General features: G+C 46.2%; 1 protein-coding gene across 2 annotated transcripts in view; it reads right to left on the bottom strand.

Moving 5' to 3' along the window:
* The window catches only part of VPS39 (VPS39 subunit of HOPS complex), a 389,790-nt gene that overhangs the window by 260,161 nt on the left and 110,486 nt on the right, over positions 1 to 19,143 (bottom strand). For both annotated transcript variants that reach the window (XM_086937216.1, XM_086937217.1), the window contains exon 4: positions 7,210 to 7,252. In XM_086937216.1, the coding sequence (XP_086793342.1) occupies positions 7,210 to 7,252 (43 nt within the window). The remainder of the gene's footprint in view (positions 1 to 7,209; positions 7,253 to 19,143) is intronic.

The following is a 19,143-nucleotide window of genomic DNA, read 5'->3' as shown; positions in this document are numbered from 1 at the left end:
AAAGGACAGAGTATTATAACAATGTATTCATTGGTTCCAGCGAGTGTGAACATAATTACAAGGTAATTGGAGGTTGGGGTTTCAAAAACGGGTCAGAACCTGTGTTTCCTGGAATATATTATATATGTGGGAACAAGGCTTATTTCAAATTGCCGGATCACTGGTATGGAAGCTGCTACTTTGGCATTGTCTTCCCAAAAATATACCATGTGAATAATGCTGCTGGAAGCAATGAAGAGACTAATGGCTTAGCGCGTAGAAAACGTGAAAGTGTAGGAGAAATTATAGGTGATATTTTTAGTGCACTGATACCTGGAATGGGGGTAGTTCTGAATACTCACAGAATCTGCAAATTGTCTACAGTAGTGGATCGGTTATCAACTGACACTGCTGCTGGATTCCTGCTGGTCAATACTGAAATGGTTGCGATCAGATCAATGGTTTTACAGAATCGCCTTGCTCTTGACACCTTATTGGCAAAAGAGGGCGGAGTCTGCAGGATGCTGAAGGCGCAACATTGTTGCACCTACATACCTGACAAAAGTATCGAACTCAAGAGATATGTAAGGAACATAACTAATTTGGAAAAAGAACTCAAACCATTAGAAGTTGACAGTGCCTGGACGAGACTGACTGGAGGTCTCTCCTCTATAGGTAGTTGGTTTGCTAACTTAGGTAAAAATCTTCTATGGAAAATACTGATGCCAATAGCTGGAATAGGTGTGGTTGTGCTAATTATCTTCATTTGCTGTAAATGTAAAAAATGCAAAAAGTACACTGTGAATAAGAGAGGAGTGAAGAGAAATATTGATGAGCTAGAATTAGAAGAATTAAGAAACAAGATTTACAAGAAAGCTAAGAATCAACACTCCCATAGAGAAGCCGAAAGAAAAATCAACAATAAGTTTGTTGAAATCGAGATGGATGATGTGGAAGAATGAGGTTGGCATCTGTTTCCTGTATAGTGATGATAGTAAATATCATCAAAGAGGGGATTGATGGAGCAAGGATTCGCACGTAAAGCGACTTGCTCTTATTCAAGAACCTCGCCTAACTTATAATCATATTAATTCAACCTGTCCGTCCTTTTCTCGTCTCTTTTTCCAACACACGGGTGTCCCCAGGAGGCTTGCCTATGTGTCTTTTTCATCTTAACCATGCTTGCACTACGGAAATGGCTGCTTCGCAGAAATTCAGTCTGCGCATGCGTCGGTCATACCCATGTGATGTGACGCACTCGCATTTTGGAGGGATTGTATTGCTCATGCGCATTGATGCAAATATGGCCGCTTATCTCTAACCATGCTCTCTGCTTGCCACCACTGCTTCTGCATATCTGTCTTTTTGGCACTAAACCTTAATGCTATAGATATTATAAAGTAAGGGGTGCAGTGAAGCTTTTAACGGTGTACAGTATAATCATTTTTTCGTGTGATTCTAATTTGTTCTCGCTTACTTTTCATGTACCGCGTATCTCTGGGCCGGGGAACGGGGAGCCACTCCATATTGAAGTTCTTCTAAACCCTGTCACGTGATGCGGGAGAAACCCAACTGCGCAGAAGCTGAAACAAGCCAGCTGGCCTCTGAAGCAAGATGCGCCTGAGAAGCTCACCTCCGTGACATTGAACTGTATCATAAAATATTACATTGTTGCATTTTGCTGTGAACACTATTGTCTTTCCCTCACGTATACCCTGGGAACCGAAATGTAAAGGGTGGGTACTGTCGCCTGCATATTAATGATGAGAACCCAGAATTATAGGTGGTTACCATGACACAACCACCTTCCTTGACCAATCATAAGGTGGGACTTTGTCACTTGCAACATTTGTGGGTGGTCCAAGGGTCCCAGAAAGGTATAACTAGTCTAGTTTAGCATAGAGAAATTGTCCGACTTGTCCGAGTAGCAGACCTGTCACTGACCCTACGAACTCTATAGGTGATTGATACAGAGGGCTGCGGGGCACTCTGTCCGTATTTTTTCCACAAACTCCAAGGGGTGGAAATAGTCTTAAGTGCTGGCGAAGCACTTTGCTGGGTGATTTCGAAGACCCAATCGGGGTTATTGGCGGATTCCGTGCAGAGGAGGGGGTAACGCTGGCGTTGCATCCGAAGCTGTAAGGGGTTGGTCGTACCTTGGTGAGCCCAGTCCTGACCTGAATCCTGAGGGGTATCCTGTCCTGATTATTCCGAGCTGTACCTGCTCAACTTCTGGTATTCCAATCCTTGAGGGTCCTTGTCCCGTCCTTCCAAACTGACCCGTGGCCAGGGTTAGTCCTCATTCTTATCTAGGTAATTATTGATCGTGGGCGTACGTCTTTCTATCACTCTTTTTCCTCTTCTTAATAAAGCACTCTTGCCAGTGATATTGCCCCATCACCTTTAAAATGACTTATATGCAAATCGTTTATTAGTGATGTTCCACTTCTCTCCCTACCTGTAGGAAATTATTAAACTGTCAAATCATTTTAGTGTGTTCCAAATTACCCTTCCCTTTAGTATGGTGGCTGTGAACTTAGTAAGAATAGCATAGGGTCGAAGAATTTGGTTTAAGAATATTTTGTGCACACATTAGGTCCTCCCCACGTCCTTTGCCTTAGTTTAAACTTGTGTTGAATGGCGTGTTCTCTAAATGCTCATATCCTGTAGTGTTCCCAACTACTCTAATGGTACTTGCCTTAATCCATAGTTATATTGTGGCTTTGATACTGATAATTGATGTATTAACTTGTATTTGTCTCATTATTCTGGCATATTTTTGCTGAAATTTCCTTATATAAACCTTCAAAACCCACCAGGTGTCTGTGTTCATTATACCTCATCAAATGTTATTAAAAGCATTTTCTGTGTAGGGTATTTTTCTCCTTATAGGAATCTTGCTACCTGTCCACTGCTAGCTCCTGATCCATCAGGAGTAATGTGCCTGTGGTAAGTCAGGTACATGAATAGTAAGTGGTGTAAGAGTCACCCTCCGAATTACTCATAGTAGCGCGGATAACTCACCCGGGTCAAACAAGTTCAATGGTTATATACACGTCAGGGCCCAGTGCGTGTAAATTGGTAAACTTATGAGTCGGGTGACCAGCTCGCTCTATCGCTCCCACCGCAGACATGTTACGAGTCATGTTTTCTGGCTTCCCCTTCATCTGCTGACAGACAGAGTGGTTTAATCAGAGAGTTATGGTTGACTCCAGCGGACAGCTCAAAAGCACAAACACTATTCTCGGGGACTCATGACAAGAGTGTGAATAACTTTTGCTACTGATTTTATTCGTTGTACAACACTGTCTCAGTCGACCTAGAGGATGCACACGTTTACTGTGACACAGGAAACTAGTGAAGGATACAGCCTCTGAGACCCGGACATGGTAAAGCACCCTAACTGACACATTCTGCACCAGCTGATACCTCATGGAATTGCCTTCGGGTAGTCCCAAAAAGCAAGCATTTAGATAATCCATTCTTGACAGGATGAAACATCCACCACTAAAGTGTATGGATACTGAGGAATAAAAAAAAGGAATTTTCCACAGCACATCCTCTAATGGTAACATATAGAGACCACAGAGCTCAAGTGGTCACATAGAGAGCAGCTTGTCAAAATGGAAAGGAAGGCTTTTGCTCGTGGACACTTGGGCTGAGTGAGACGCCATCTCAGTGTGTCTCATCCATTATGGGAACCTCCATCTATTGCCACGGACCTTCAGCTTGTTGCTTTCCATTCAAACAGGAGTGAATAATATGCTGAAGCTCCAAAAGGGATTGATCAAAGAGGAGTTGGCCTAACGGCTAGGGCATTCGACCTCAAATCTAGGGACCTGAGTTCAAGTCTCAGCAATGCTGATGAACATCCTGTGCTTCTGGACAGATCACTTTATCTCCCCGTGCCTAACAAAAATGAATGTGTCCTAATGTAAGGCAACTGGTGCTATGTAAAGTGCTCTGATACTCGATTCGGGTCACGTTTGCGCTATATAAAACTCTGTAAAGTAAAAAATGTATGAAAAGCATAGGACAAGCTAAGTATCATAAGCATAGACAACTACACTCAGGCCAAAATCAAAAGCTCTAACATTAGCCCTGGTGAACATCTACTGATGCTTAAAATAAAAAAATTAAAACAAAATTGAAGAATACTATGACACACGACAATAGATATTCCTATCAGTGATTTTACCCTCCTATGTAAGTTACTTAATCTTACATTTGGAGTGTAAATTTTAAGTAGAGAAGGGGGGTCAAAGGTGGGTGTTGCCTCGGTAGCACAATAGACATTAAGCAAGAGACGAGGCCAGGTTTTCAAGACCTAAACTTACTGTTCACCTCCTAAAAATAACATTTGAGGTTCATGCGCTAAAGACATCACATTGAGCATCAAACACGACACACATTATTTAACAAGCATTTGCAATGCAATAGGTCTTGCATTTGTGAGAGTTTAAGCTATTGGCATTGTAAATCACAATGCCTTTTATTTTATGTTTTGATAATGAATACATAAATAAAAGGCATGGTTATTTACAATGCCAATAGCTCGTCCAACATCTCATGTACCAGTGCTAATTTGCGTGTGTCTTGTATGATTTTGTCATTTACCAGCGTAGGATTTTCTAAATGTACCAAATTATTTTTTATTTGTATCTTGGCTAGCACCAACAGTTAAGCCATGCATGGCAAGTGGCAGCAAACAAATAAAAATAATTTGCTGAAACCTTCAAAAAGCACCAGCTTCTGGGTGTCCGTTTTTTAAACTTTGAGAACCTGGTGTTATTAGGATAGTACTCGATGTGAGTTATTGTATCTACTAGGGAACCATGGAAGGCTGAGAAGAGCTTGAAGCTATGAACAGTAAGCAAAATCTTCCGCAGTCAGTGCATTAACCTACTGAGCACTGTTACAGCAGTTCTTGGGAGAGCACCCCTGGTTTGTCTCGTTGCTTTAATATCCTATCGTCACGAAAAGTGATGCAATTTGCTCAATATATCTGTGCAATTTCTTGTTCTAAATGTAGTTTTATGATGCAATTCTGTCTTAACGGTGAGTGGCTGCTTGAGCATGTGCGAGATAAAGGATTAGGAGAGTGCTGGATTGATTTCAGAAAATCGCCATCTGAATAAACTGCATTTCACAAAATATACATGCGCACGTATTAGACAAAATTTCAGTTTTTAAAGAACCTGAGTGGACTTATAGTATATTTGTAGATTGTAATAGAATGTTTATTAGCTTGCATTCTCCTTTGTTACGTCATTATGACAGGTAGTCTGAGACAATAAAAAGCCCTTTCTCATGCCAATGCTTTACTTCTGTAATAACACTGAATCTGACTCGAAGCTTTAAGTCCTAATGTGTGGGTGGGTGAGCTTGTACATTTAACAGCATTCACCCGAATTCGGGCTTCTGTGTTTTGGAGCCACAATTATTTTCACTGGCACTGCAGAACTGGGTTCATGTTTGTGTTCCCACTGCGCATAATGTAGAGCCACATAAAGCCACATTCACGGGTCCCTGTGACATAGTGGCTTCATCACTGTCAGCCTGGAACCCGGACGAAAAATTATTTATTTTGCAGATGGCGACAGCAACACTGTGATCACTGTCTGACTTAAAGGCAAAGGGCCCTGAATGACATGACGGGATGGCAAGGAAAGGAAGATGGCGGTCGGCTGAGGCGATCGTTTGCAGCACTATAACCTGCTGAGATCCCGACAACCCCCTGTATTGGTAGGAAAATGCTATCAGGTATATTAATTGCCCTACACACGCTGCTGGCTAAGGAAGCTATTGTTTGTAACCCTTAGTGCGATATAGTGACAGGACAACAGGAACTGCTACTTGCCTGTCGGAAACTGTACCACACTCTGGAACGCCCCGACGGCTGCTATTACGGGCTCCATCTACCAGCCGCAATGAAATAGAAGGCAAATGCTGGGGCAGCGAGAGGAAAGGCGAGTCTGGCAGCGGATGCAGCCCCTTCGTTGAGCCGCTCTCTGGCCAATCTCGTGAGAGGAGAAGCTGCTATGCGGCAGCCTGGACACTGAGGGCAGACAGTCACCCAGGCAAAGAATGCTCCAGAGAGGAAAGGGAAGGGCAGGGCTGTATCCCAGCAGCACCTGCCCGCCCCCACTGTAGCGGAAATGTTCAAGGCAGCTAAACCACGCTCCGGACATGCAAATTTGATGAACCTTGAAGCTACAGCTGGCATAGAGGGCTCAGCATGCAGCGAGCACACTAAACAAGCGCAGTCCTCTTAGCGGGCCCGAAAGTGAAAGAGGATTGCGCTGCAGCCGGAGCATTTTAGGATTTCTTGTCTTTATGGGGCCATGTGTTTCAAATACATGGCCAAATAAAGATAAGAAAGTGCTTCACAACAGCCGTGAAACAGGAGACCCAGTCTGGATCACAGGCCAAAGGGCAGCAACCAATAACCCTCATTTCCAATGGCAAGCCACCGTTTAGCATTAACAGTGACGCCGGCAAATGGAAATTAGGGGCGGGGCTTCAAGCCCTCTACTGAAACTCCTCATTAGCAATAAATCTTGCAGATCGAGCTGCGCATATGCGCATCAACGCTAGGCGAGACCTAAAAAGGACCACAACACAATGGTCGCACACAAGGAGCACCCATGCAACAGCTTTTCTTTCTTTAGACAGTCCACACTAGATTGTGTTATAAGCTTCTGAAAATAGATTTTCCCACAATCTACATTATTTTAATATGCGCCTTTGCATCATTGGCTGACGGAGCCGGAGAGAAACAGAAAGAAATTTCAAAAGCGCACACAGTAGAAAATTATTGAGAAAGAGGAAAGCATGTTTCAATCTACATCAAACAGCAGAAAAAAGGGAACATGTGAAAGTGCAACCCCACATGGCAAAAGAGAATGGATTTCACATTCATGAGTGGCGCTGGGCACGTTCCTAATTTTCACAGCATTGAAAAAAGTTTTGGGCCCTTCCGCAGGCAGTAGGGTATCCACAGATTTAAAGCAGACAGCCAACGCATAGAAGTATGCATGAAAGAAGAATACTGGAGAGCAAGGGAGAGAGCAAAAGACACAGGCAGTAACAGAGAAAGACAATGAAAGCAGGGGGTAAGTAAGGGAGAAGGAAATCTCCTAGCTACATTTCCAATGACTGGAATGAATTGCAATAACATGTTGCATAAGTCATTAGGCCAAAGATCACTTAAACATTATGCATACTCACCAAGTAAACTGACCAGAATTTTAAAATTTGGAACAACGTGAATCTGAAACAATAAATAAAAACAGTTGTAAAGTTAATATAGAAACTTCCTGTTATTGGGGAGGGTGGAGGGGAGAGAGGGAGAGGGGGAAGAGAGAGAGAGAGAGAGAGGCACACACACACAGAGAAGCACACAGCACCTAGGTGAAAACTGGACAGGGCAAATACATTAAACAGCAGCTAATGTACTTTAACCCCATCGCTTTTACTCTTTCTTTCAAGTATTCTAGTTCCCTTGCCCATCTCCCTCCTCTACTTTCTTCAATTCTTTTCTTAGAAAGGGTGGCAGTGCTGTTCTCCTGAAACAGTCTTTTATCATACTTACAACTACCCTCTCTTACTCCAGCAGCTTCCCACTGCCCTTTCTCTACTAATCAGATCCTCTTTCACTGCTTTCTTCTTAGCCTCCCATTTATCACTAAATGATGTCCTTAACCATTTGATTCGGACTACATGTAATTTACGATTCACACTACTTAATCACATGACATAAAGAGTGTATTGCGGAATAGATTCAAAAACAGAGAAATGTATTATAAACAAAGTGCTGTTTGCCGGTAACTTTATAGGTTTATACACCCACTAAAAAATGTTTCTCTGATCAACAAAAAAGTTTATTAAGGAATCTGTTTGATTTAGAAAATTTGGCAAAATGAGGCACATGCAAGATCACAAATATGGAAATGATGTAGGCAAGTTGTGTCAGTTAAAAACCTTTTAGTCGAGTTTTTAAATCTGGATGAATATATTCAGGCAGATTTTAAGAGTTCTCAAAGAAGTATCAACCAGCACGTAGAGATCCTAACTCTCAGGGTCGAAAGCTAACAAGCCTGAGGAATAGGTAAAGCAAGGTATGACATAAGTTTAGATTACAGTATCATTTTTTAAAAAAAAATTTTTTAAGTAATTTTTATTGCAGACATACAATACGCAGACCAGTATACATAGATACATTGCAGCTCAGGTCTCTTATCTCGTCGTTTTCGTTACGTTTTGTACACAGCCTTCAGGCCCACAACCCGGGGGTCGGGCGGCAGCAATTATTGGACCCTCATGTGTCTGGTTGCTTTTATCAGGGATAATCTCCTCGCATGGGAAGGTGCATGTCTACTTTTCTTTTCCTAGTCAATGTAAACTCTGTGAAACACCCTTAAAACTACCCCTCACTATCTCTACATGCCCTCCCTCCCTCCCCTCCCCCCCCCCACCACCCGCTCGTAAGGACTCGTCTTGTTGCAGATCTCGGGTACAATAATGGTCTATGTATTGTCTAGGTGTGTGATGTGCCTGGTGTGTCCTGGGGGCAGTTCCTGTCAGAGCTTAGGGTCTCCTCGTCCTCTGTTAGTATGCTATCTCTCAGGGCTTGCACTAAAGCCTCCCAGGCTGCTGCAGTGTCCAATTTAGATTACAGTATCATAACTGGTGCATCAATGTGGTGCTATTAGAAGAAGTAAGAATTATTCAACTTTCGATTTACTTAGGGAGTTATAGAAAAGTAACAAAGCAAGTCCCTTAACCATTTGAGAGGGAAGGTGCTCTTCATGACGAGTTCCTTTCAAGGCAAACTACAGTTCCCACTTGTGTTGAGAATTCAAAATATTGCTGGGCAGGTCGGTTCAGAAAATTTGACTGCGATTGGCTATGAGATGGCCCCAGTCTCATGATGTCCCAAGCATCCATTCAGGTTTTAGCCACAACACTCCACATAATAACCTCACTCTACCTGTATCAAAGGGAACACAGGTCTAAAACAACTGCAGTTTGATAGGTCCTAAATGTGCCTCCAGTAGGTCAACATCTGGGAGAAAGATGTGCAACGGTGAGCCCACATGAGAAATTTGTAATGCAACTGGTGCTCATGTAAAGCGCTCCGATACCTTTGGGTCTAGTTCGGGCTATATAAAACTCTCCCCCCCCACAAACAAAAGTTCATATCAGACCATACTAATGTGTGTGGACTCAAATGCACCCAAACCCCAGTTAGTTACAAGGGTTGAGAATATTTGGACCATCCATTAGTGTCTGCAGAAGGATCTCTACAACAGGACCTACATCGCATACAAGATAATACTTACGGAGACCGAAACAAACCCTGGTGAAATATATTACCATCTCTGGGTAATGAAGTGTATAGGCAGGAAGTTATCTTTATACCTAAAGATCTCAAAGTACAAGACCCGATTCAGAATGTAGGGTGCTATCTCAGGTCATATAAGAATTTCTTTTTTAACTCCTTCCTTTTAAAAAAAAATAATAATAAACGGTATGCTTGGCTGCTCCTTTTCAACAATAACAAGCATTTGCAATGCAATAGGTCTCGCATTATTAAAGTTTGAGCTATTGGTGTTGCATTATTTAGCAATGCCAATAGCTCAAAGTTTAATAATGCGAGACCTATTGCATTGCAAATGCTATGTTGAGTTATGCCACTGTTTGGAACTGTCTTGGAAGCTTAATGATGGGGCCCCTATAAAGGTGGGTGCCCTGGGCCAGAGCCCACTTTGCCCATGCCTTAAAACGTCCGTGGGTGAGAGCCCATTTGCTGCAGAGATGAAGAGTGTATTAAGCAGTGCTTGAAAAACTATCAGTCGTGGAGACATTGCTTCTAATACATTTCCCACATTCTCTTTGAAAATTGAATAGAAATGCCAGATACCTTGTGGTATTCAAGAATTCGCCCTACTGAAACATTATGAAATAATTAAAGAGCATTTTAGGGTTACTGAATTATTAAAAATGACTTGCTCATGACCTCAATTGGTTATGCTGGATTGATCCTATCAAACCCTTGACACTCTATCCACAAACAAGAAAGTAAATCAATAAACGTTAAGATACCAATTCCACCTCGCCATATAGAAAAATGCACTATTTGACCAAGGAGAACGGAAGCTTATAATGAAGCCTTGTGAAGGAGCACGGTCAGCTGAGCTCTGGACTAATATCTGACCTTTGCAGTTCCACATAAGTCCTACATCTTGCATGCCAATGCCAACCTTGACAGGCGAGGGAGGGGCTGTACCCTCCCTGGCTATACAGAACCAGCCAGGTCTGTTCCATAACACAGCTTTGTGTACACACACTAAACAGCCCTGCCAAGTGCAACACATCCTGTGTGACACTAACGCATTTTAAGTTACATTACCGCATTCACGCATGTGAAATGATTGTCACGCAAATGAGCATACTTAAAAGAGGAGTGTATTACCGGTATTTGTGGTTTCATTAGGTTACAGAAACACAAAGCAGACGGGCACAGCAGCCTATGCGAGTTCTGCTATGTTTTGATGGTTCGTCCTGATTGGACGGTGTTTTGCTTGTATTACGTAGTCAGTAGGCTGACCTGCCAACCTCCCCCGGCACTAGTTGGTCCTTACAGCATGCACGTGCTTGCAGCCGTATGGTCTGCTGAACACAGCGTACTTTGCTAGAGCCAGGTGGTCCATGCAGTGTTAGTGCTGCTAAAGGAAGAAGTTGCAGCGGCCTCGCTTGTGTCAGGGACTGAAAGGTTCCAGGCGGCGCAGGCAGATTATTTTCGATTTAAAAATGTTATTGCAACCAGCCCGGCCCACCATTAATTGCTGCAACCAGAATTAAATTGCCCCCTTCCCCTGCTGGAAGGGGGGAGAGGGGGAAGGTAGTGTTACCCAGGGGCTATCATGGTAAGAGAATGTGCAGAGGGCCTGAAGGCTCTGACTGGCTGCCCCGGGCCACCAAAGGTGGCCACCTACGAGGGCGGCCAACCCTTAGTGCCACAGGATGGCACAGACCTATTTGCGGTCTAGTGTTGGGGGGACCGGATGGTCCCCCAGTGATGTCACTTCCGGCTTGGGGAGGGGTCTGAGGGGGATATATATCCATGGGGGCGAGGGTCAAGCGCCCTCTTTGCTCCTGGTCGCTGCAACGCGCTGACCCTCGCCCTCCCAGACCCCGAGCTGGCGACTGCCCGTGCGCGGTTTTAGTAAGGAGGCTCTTTGGTTATAGTGTGTGGGGTAGTTGCTGCTCGGGTTATTGTCCCTTTTGCTGGCAGGCGGTGGGGAGTGCGGGGGTCCGTTCTGAGGGAGGGGGGGGGGAGAGGGGGTGCTCGTGACATGGTGTGTCCCGGGGTTCGCTGCTGATATCGCCCTGTGCAGCTGCCTTTCTCTCTCGGTGCGGGGGCGGGGGGCAGGAGTGAGGGAGGTGGGGGTTACTCGGTGCTGGCGGCGAGCGGCCCCAGGCGCTCTGGTCCTTGTGGTTGCTGGCCTGGGTTGAGGGGTGGCAGGGTGGGGGTGCAGTGGTGGGCAAGGGTGGTGTTCCAGGGTGCGTGCATGGGAAGAGGGTGCCCGGCGGTCGATGTGCGGCTTTGTCTTGCATGCGGGCGGGAGGGTGGCTCGGTGCCGGTGTTGCTCCTGGTTCGCTGTCTCCGGGGTTTGCTTCGGGGTGGAGGCGGGATGCTGCAGGAGGGTGGCGCTGCAGGCAGGGGGGCTCACCTTGCTCCTGCGCTCAGCCGGCGCTGGTCCAAGGCAACAGGGCCTTCGGGTGTTCAGGGGTCTCCTGTGGGGTGGGAGAGGACGCCGGGGTGGCCGGTGCTGGATCTTCTCCCTCCGCTCTCGGCAAGCGGGGGGTGGGGGGCGGGGGTCTTCCTTGAGCCTCAACAGGGGCAGCGCGCACCTTTCTTGTGCCGGCGCTCTCTGGTGGGGCCGCCCTGCTGCTATGCATGTCCTCGTGGTGTCGGGCACACGCAGTACAGGTTTTGGCGCGATCCTGCTTTGCTGCGTGGGGGTGATCCAGCTTTGGGCAGATCTCGTAAGGCCAGTCTAGGATCAGGTGCTTTTCCCTTGCCCTGTTATCGGTCCTCGTGGTTGGGGCCCACGTAGGACTTTGTATTGGGCGCAATTTGGCTGCTGTCTTTGTCGCGGACTCGTGCACGTGCTTTTTGTGCGCATGCACAGTCCTCGAGCCCTTGACCTATCCCCCCCCCCCCGGAAGCATCGTTCACCGCGCTCGTCGCTGCGGCGGGGAGGGGCTGCCCCCTTGCCCTTTGCTGTGCAGGGGGTGGGCTTGTCCGTTTTGGGATTTTGGTCATTCTGGGTTTTGTTGCGCTTCACACGCAGGTTTCTGGTATTAATGAACAGTATCACCTTATGGGTACTAGGCCCCCTCGTTGTGATACTGCAGGGAGCCCTTTTATTTTTTAACGATGGTGGGGGGGGGTTGCGGGCTTGGGGAATTTTACATGTTGTTTTGTCTTTCAGCAGGAGAGCGGCAAAGAGAAGGTCGACAAACACGAAGTGAATGGGGCAGTGTTGGGAGGTGGGGGGGGGGCGGACATAAGGTATGGAGTGCTTTCATTTTTTATCACTGCAGGACTTCAGCAAGAGGAGTTTGTAGGATCACAGATTGTGGCGGAAATCCAATGGTTAATTTGGTTTATCACACTGTGGTCAGTGGGCCGGCTATAATGGAAACAGTTGCTGCAGGATTGTTCGCCAGGAAGTTCTTGGTCCTTAAAAATGTGGTCATATTTATTCTTACTTTGCTTGTACAGCTGTGCTTGAGATTGTGGCCTTCTGCCTGTGTTGCTTCAACTCTATGGCCTGCTTTTGTTTGTTCTATCCCTGTAACAGTTATCTCATGTAACGTAACTGGTTATATTGCACAGTGCCCTGACACTTTTGGGTATATCCGGGATTGATGAAAGTACACTGAATAATAAACACAAATAAACGAAATCTAGAAATATCATTGGTACTACAGCAAGCAGTAGTACATAATTAGTGTCAAGATTATGGATAGCTAATGCGGTACACCCACGGTATAGGTCAGGTAGCCTAGGTGGGCTACACAGGGATGAGGTAGTGATGGGTGAGTTGAACATACTTTACTCCTCCACGGTGACGTCGCTAGATGGGGGTAAGAGTGTTGAGTATTAGGTCTGGAGTAAATAAGGGAGCATATCTAAAGGGAGTTTACGGAAACATCTATGCTCCTGTTGAGTTTGTAATTTACATCCATATTACACATGTTGAGCTAATTTTCAAACCAAGGTCAACATTTACCCAGGGAGCTCTCAATCTAGCTGTTGTTAATGTGAGAAAGGTAACATTTAGTTGCAGTTATACAACCTTATCGAGCAGGTTTTAGCCATCAGCCCTCCCCCTCCCTCCTCCGTATGGAATTTAATCTGCGATATAGGTCTGGCTGCACTATGCATAGGAAACCACGTTGTGGACTGACAATGTACAATTATATAATCAGTCTTTATTGGTGACATAGGAAAAGGGCTATAGTATTCTTTTCTCCATGTGTCCACCACAACACCTGGAGGACGTCAGGAGCCTCTAATTGTAGTATTATTATATTGACATACCGTTACTGCCACTAGGTAGAGCTCTTTACACCGGGCAACACACTGCTGCTGTACCCAATGTTAATTTATTCCAGTGGTTATTGTTGCTCATTGTGATTAGTATTGCACTCTTAAGTATAACATGAAATGCTTAATCGGTTTCTAGTTGATATATATTACATGAATAGGCACTAGGTATGTCTTAGGAATCTATGCATATGGGGAGTTGTCGTGTCAATAATATGATTATTTATTTATTTGTTTATTTATTGATTGATTGATTGAATTTATATTGCGCTCAGCTACCCGCAATGGGTTTCCCGGCGCCAGGGATAGACTGAAGAAGAAAACAAGCAGGTGCAAAAGAAAAGATCAAAACAAGGGAACTCAGAACAGAAAGGTCTTCAATTTTTTGCGAAAAACCAGAAGATTAGTTTCTGTTTTTAGCGCCAGCGGGAGAGCATTCCACATCTTTGGACCAAGATATGCGAATGAGCGGCCTCCCATTTTTGCCAAACGGATTCTCGGAATCACGAGATTGCCATTGTTAGATGACCTAAGGGAACGGCCAGGTAAATATGGCTGGGCAAGGTTGTGAAGGTAAATGGGGGCAGAACCCTGACGGATCTTGAACAGGAAGCACAAGGTTTTAAAGATCACCCGATCTGAAATTTTTAACCAGTGTAGGTCACGCAAAGCTTGCATTGCGGACGTTCTCCGTGGGACATTGCGCAAGAGGCGAGCGGCTGAGTTCTGTACCACTTGGAGTTTATTAATTGTTGCTTTATCCGCTCCTAGATAAAGCACATTGCCATAGTCGATGCGAGACATCACAAGGGCCTGTACGACGGTTCTTCGAGTGGACTCAGGCAACATCCATATGATCTTCTGCAGCCAGCGTAAGGTGTCGAAACAGATTGCAGCAACCTTGGTTGCCTGCTGCCTCATCGAAAGTTTATCGTCGATCAGGAAACCGAGGTTACGGGCAACAGGCACAGGGATAGGCAGCGGGCCCATATCACAGGGCCAGTGTCTAGAGCCCCATAGATCTTTATGCTTGCCTAGTATGATAACCTCGGTCTTGTCTCCGTTGAGCTTCAGCAGATGGGCTTGCATCCAAGCTGCAACACGAGATAGGCCAATTTTAAGGGCAGAAATTTCCTGAACCCTGCTGCTAGTAAGAGAAAACACAATCTGCGTGTCGTCTGCATATGAATATATAGGCAGACCGGCGTCCTCTACGATGGATGATTACATGCCTAAGGTAACACAACACCATGAGAGTTTATTCCTATGCAGGTTCACGAGCCCGCCCAGCCTCCCCCAGGTCCTGCTGTGTTGAGGGGGAGGGGATGGGTCCGGGCTTGGATGTCGTTTTGCTTTATATACAAGCAGGTATTGGTCAGAGGAGGACGTTGGGGTTCACTTCATGACAGGCCACTGAAGTGACCCGTATTGTGGTCTGGCAGGGGGGCAAAGTAGTAAATTGATGGTGGTGCAAGCCTTGTTATTGCAATTCATTTATCGTCAAGGTCCTCCATGGCGTGTAAGGTACACACAAACGCTGTGTAGATGGTGTGTATATAGCATAACTTATTAATTAGATCTTTTAATAACTGATGGTTATTATCATCATTCATCAGTTAAGAGCGTATTATTAGTGTTGTCGGAAACAGTGCCCTCATCACTCATTTTGGTCATGATATACTGGGGCGAGGGTAACCATGCTAGCATTGAATCATAAGTTTATACCGGAACAGTGCGGTCCCACTAGGATATATTTGGCTTTGCATAAGGATATTAGTGCACAAACTAACATCTTAAGGCCGACTCTTTGGGGAGCGAGCATTGATTTCAACAAATCAGTTAAGCGATGAATGATTGAACTAATCGGCAAGCCGAGTGGCCCGCCGACGATAAGACTCTTTAGTTATTATGCAGAGGTGATAGGAACTTTGTTTGCAGGTCTCTGCAGCTCAATGCTCCTGGCGTTGGATAGCACAGACTTTGCCCGAGGGGATCAGAATGCTGCACAAGGGGGACAGAACTGATACTCCAATAGGTGACCTCAGTACATAAGCAAACGCGAAGTTACGCAAATAGAAATGACTACATGAGCGGACAGTAGAAGAGGTTTAAACTCGGCATTACAGGAGGAGAATGGGTTAGGTGTGCTAATTAATATAGCCTATATAGTACAAGTGAGGTACATTAGTACTATCATGGCAGACAGTCTAATGTAAGAACTAACGTTATGTAGGCCTTGGTGCAACTTGTGCAAGCACCGGTACATAACAGACTGTAAGAGGTAGCAAGCTGTGTGTTACCAGAGATTCGTGACGGGTGCATGCGACAAAAGAGGACCAGACTCAGTTAGAGGGTCATTACTGCAATAAGGGGCAGACTCAAGGCATCAGAACTCTCGAGAAGACACCTCCAGAGTCAAGGAGAGGAGTATTTCTTTATGAAAGGTCTTCCTTTGAGTAATAGAGAGGACAACTTTTATTTTGGAAGTGCGCAGGTAATGCGGACTAATTAGTGCTCGCAACTCCCAACTGGCCTGGGTAGCATGTGGGGCTTTGAGGGCCATGTCTCAATGCAGATTGGTGCATCAGATGGGAGAGCTTTTAATGAATGTTTTCTGTCTCTAATGCAGGAACCGCGCTGGAGAACCGCCCTACCCACATGGGAGGCCACATGAATTACCAACAGGTATAGGGACATTAGCACACGGTGGGCAGTGTGCTAGGGTCTGGGATTCCCATGTTCTCCCCACTTGTCATTACTATCCCTGTGTGGGACGCGTGCTGGTTTCACTCATGGAAGTAATACATGGATAGTTAACTGGGAGCTGGGACATATTAGTTTGCCCTGTGCAGTATTTGGATGTTCTCTCTTACTGTTGAGTCTGGACAAGGTGTTTTACGTGGATTTGTTCTTTCTTTCAGAAATGCACAAGTTTCGCGCCAGAATGGTCAGACCACGACTGGCTGGCTGGCATGCCAGGACTTGGAGTTGGTACAGGGGAAGAACGCACTGGGGCCAGTGTGTGTGGGCCTTGGTCAGATTGTCCAGGATGGGAGTGTAACAATTTTCGAATTTCTGGACAATCTGGTCAAATACACAGGCATCACCTTGAGTAGGACAGGTGGGAATGGAGCAGGAGGTCCAAGGCGTGCCCCGGGCTCGGAACTTGAATGCTGTTTCTGGTTAAGTGCTCTTGAGGGGCAAGGCGTCACAAGTTTCGGAGTTCTGGTAGGGGAGAGTAGAAGCAGTGTTAAGTACAGCGGTTGCGCAAATTACTAGGACAACCCTTATACTTCAGCCCCAGTTGGGCTCAATTCCTTATACAGGTACTGGTCTCAGCGCGTAGGGACCCCTCAGGGGTAGTGTGCAGATGACTGGTTTGGTATCATTAGGGGGCCATGGGTCTTTGGGTAAGCGCGACCTGGGTCGCCCAAGCTCCAGAGGATGGTGGACATCGGCCTTCTGCCCAGGGCAACATTTTCCTTTAGGAGGGCCTGGTTTGCTTCTTCTGACACAATGCATCTCTCTGGGCTGGGTCATTTCGGTTTGTTTAATGAGACGTATTAGAGAGCTCTTTAGGGCAAGGCGGGCGCAGCAGGGACCTGGGTTAACCAGAACAGGCTTGCTCCTGAGCTTGTCAAGTTATGTATTGGCATATGGGGTGCCGCACCATGTGTAATGGCTTAGTACAGCAGCTATTTTACTGGTTCGGTAGGGAATCATCATTGGCAGCGGCGGCTGGGCACATGGGTAACGGTGTGGCTCCGTTTAGTTCGCCCAGGGATTGGGCGGGCAAGGTCAGCAGCTGGCGGCCGGATACGGTGTGGAAGAATTTCATAACCCCGTAGGTGCAATGCACACTCAGCAGTCAAGCATGCTATATTTTCTGCAGAACACTGGTTAGGTTAGGAATATACGCAGTTATGGGCTAACATAATATCTGCCTTTTGGATTAAGTGGGTGTGTGTGCTATGTTATGTTATGTTAACATTTTGATAAAGCGCAACAGCTGCCCCAGCAAAGAGGCGTCCCGGCGCTAAGGAACCACAGGAGCTATACAAAGGAAGAAGGAGGAGACCGACAGGAATCCTAAGGAGAGGGGAACAGATGGGTCTTAATTGCTTTCCGGAAGGCAGACAGGTTTTCCAAAGAACGAATGTTCAGTGGCAAGGAGTTCCAGAGCTTGGCTCCCAAAACCCTAAAGGATCGACCGCCAGTACGGCAAAGCTTTGTACGGGGTACAGTCAATAGGTGCTGGCCTAATGAGTGCAAATTACGTTATTTCCATGTGTGGGCGATTTTGCCTTTAAAGTTCAGAAATGGAGGGGATAGGGTTCCATTTCAGACGACACCAGAACGCAGTTGGCAGGCAGAGTTGAGAGGTTCATGGACTTTACACTTCGGTTTCTCAATTGCCCCTGATCATATGGATTGAAGGTTACATGTCGCTCCAGTTAGGCAAAGCATTGCGAGGACTTTGTCAGCTTACAGTAGGGTCAGCTTTGTGGGAGTGAGCCGCCTCGCGGGACCTGTATGGTGGGTATATCCCCGGTATGTCTAAGTAAGGGTTGTGAGGCCAGATGCTAGACAGGGGACACAATGCCTCTGGCAGTAGAGCGGTTGACCCGATAGGGGCTTTTTGGTCGCTGGTCAGCCAGCTGTCCAGAGTAGAAATAGACTGTATGTATTGCGATTTATATAGCGCACGTATCACCCGAAGGCATCAAGGCGCTTGCTTAGGGAACCCGTCCTGGTATTCCCTTGTGAGATACCCCGGCAGGGTATCCGCAAGGTGAAAGCCAGGCATCCCGCCGCGAGGGGCCGTTGTGGAGATTAAGCAAGCTATTGGCCAGAGTCGCAGAGTGTGAACCCGTGAATCGAGAATTGTCAAGTCCATGGACATTTTAGGACTCAAGACCCCGCCGAGCCGGGAATTGAACCCTGGTCCCGGGCTGACCTCTGCTTCCAGGTCTGCCTCCTCTAACCAGTGAGCCACACTTCTCTGGGGGATGGAACAGTAGACGGACACATGCAGAGCACAGTTTGTAGTTAGTTGAGATGTTCAGGGACATTACTGTTACAGTTCCCTGTCCGGTGGGCGGCAGAACTGAGAAGGAAGTTTGGTTGCGGGGCAGCATTGCAGTCCTGAGGAGGAGAGCAGTCATGTCCTTGCTTGAGCCAAGGGAGGCCGGTGATTGCAATTGTAGTTCAATAGGTCCATGGCGCCAAGGATAAGGAGGATAGTGTTGCCCGACAAACTTTGGAGTAGCTTGAAGCATAGTGGTATTTGTTTCATCAGGCTTGGATTGCTACTTACCAAATGCACTGGGTGCTTTGAGGAAGACCGTGTTCATTTATGCGAAGTTGCGATGGCGATCTTTCTGCTTGATATAGTGGAAGCACTGGTAGCAGCAGGTTGTAACTAATAGGAAGCTAGTATGTGGGGGGGGGGCTCTGGGGCGGCGGCTGCAGCCACACCCAGAGCCATGGCGGAGTTCCAGGGCGATCCAATGCAGGAAGGTACAGAAGGGTACCCTCTA

The sequence above is a fragment of the Lissotriton vulgaris genome, chromosome 9 (genome assembly GCF_964263255.1).
Source record: "Lissotriton vulgaris chromosome 9, aLisVul1.2, whole genome shotgun sequence".
Taxonomy (NCBI): Eukaryota; Metazoa; Chordata; class Amphibia; order Caudata; family Salamandridae; genus Lissotriton; species Lissotriton vulgaris.
Note: the sequence above shows the minus strand (reverse complement) of the source record. Positions and strands in the feature narration are given on the sequence as shown.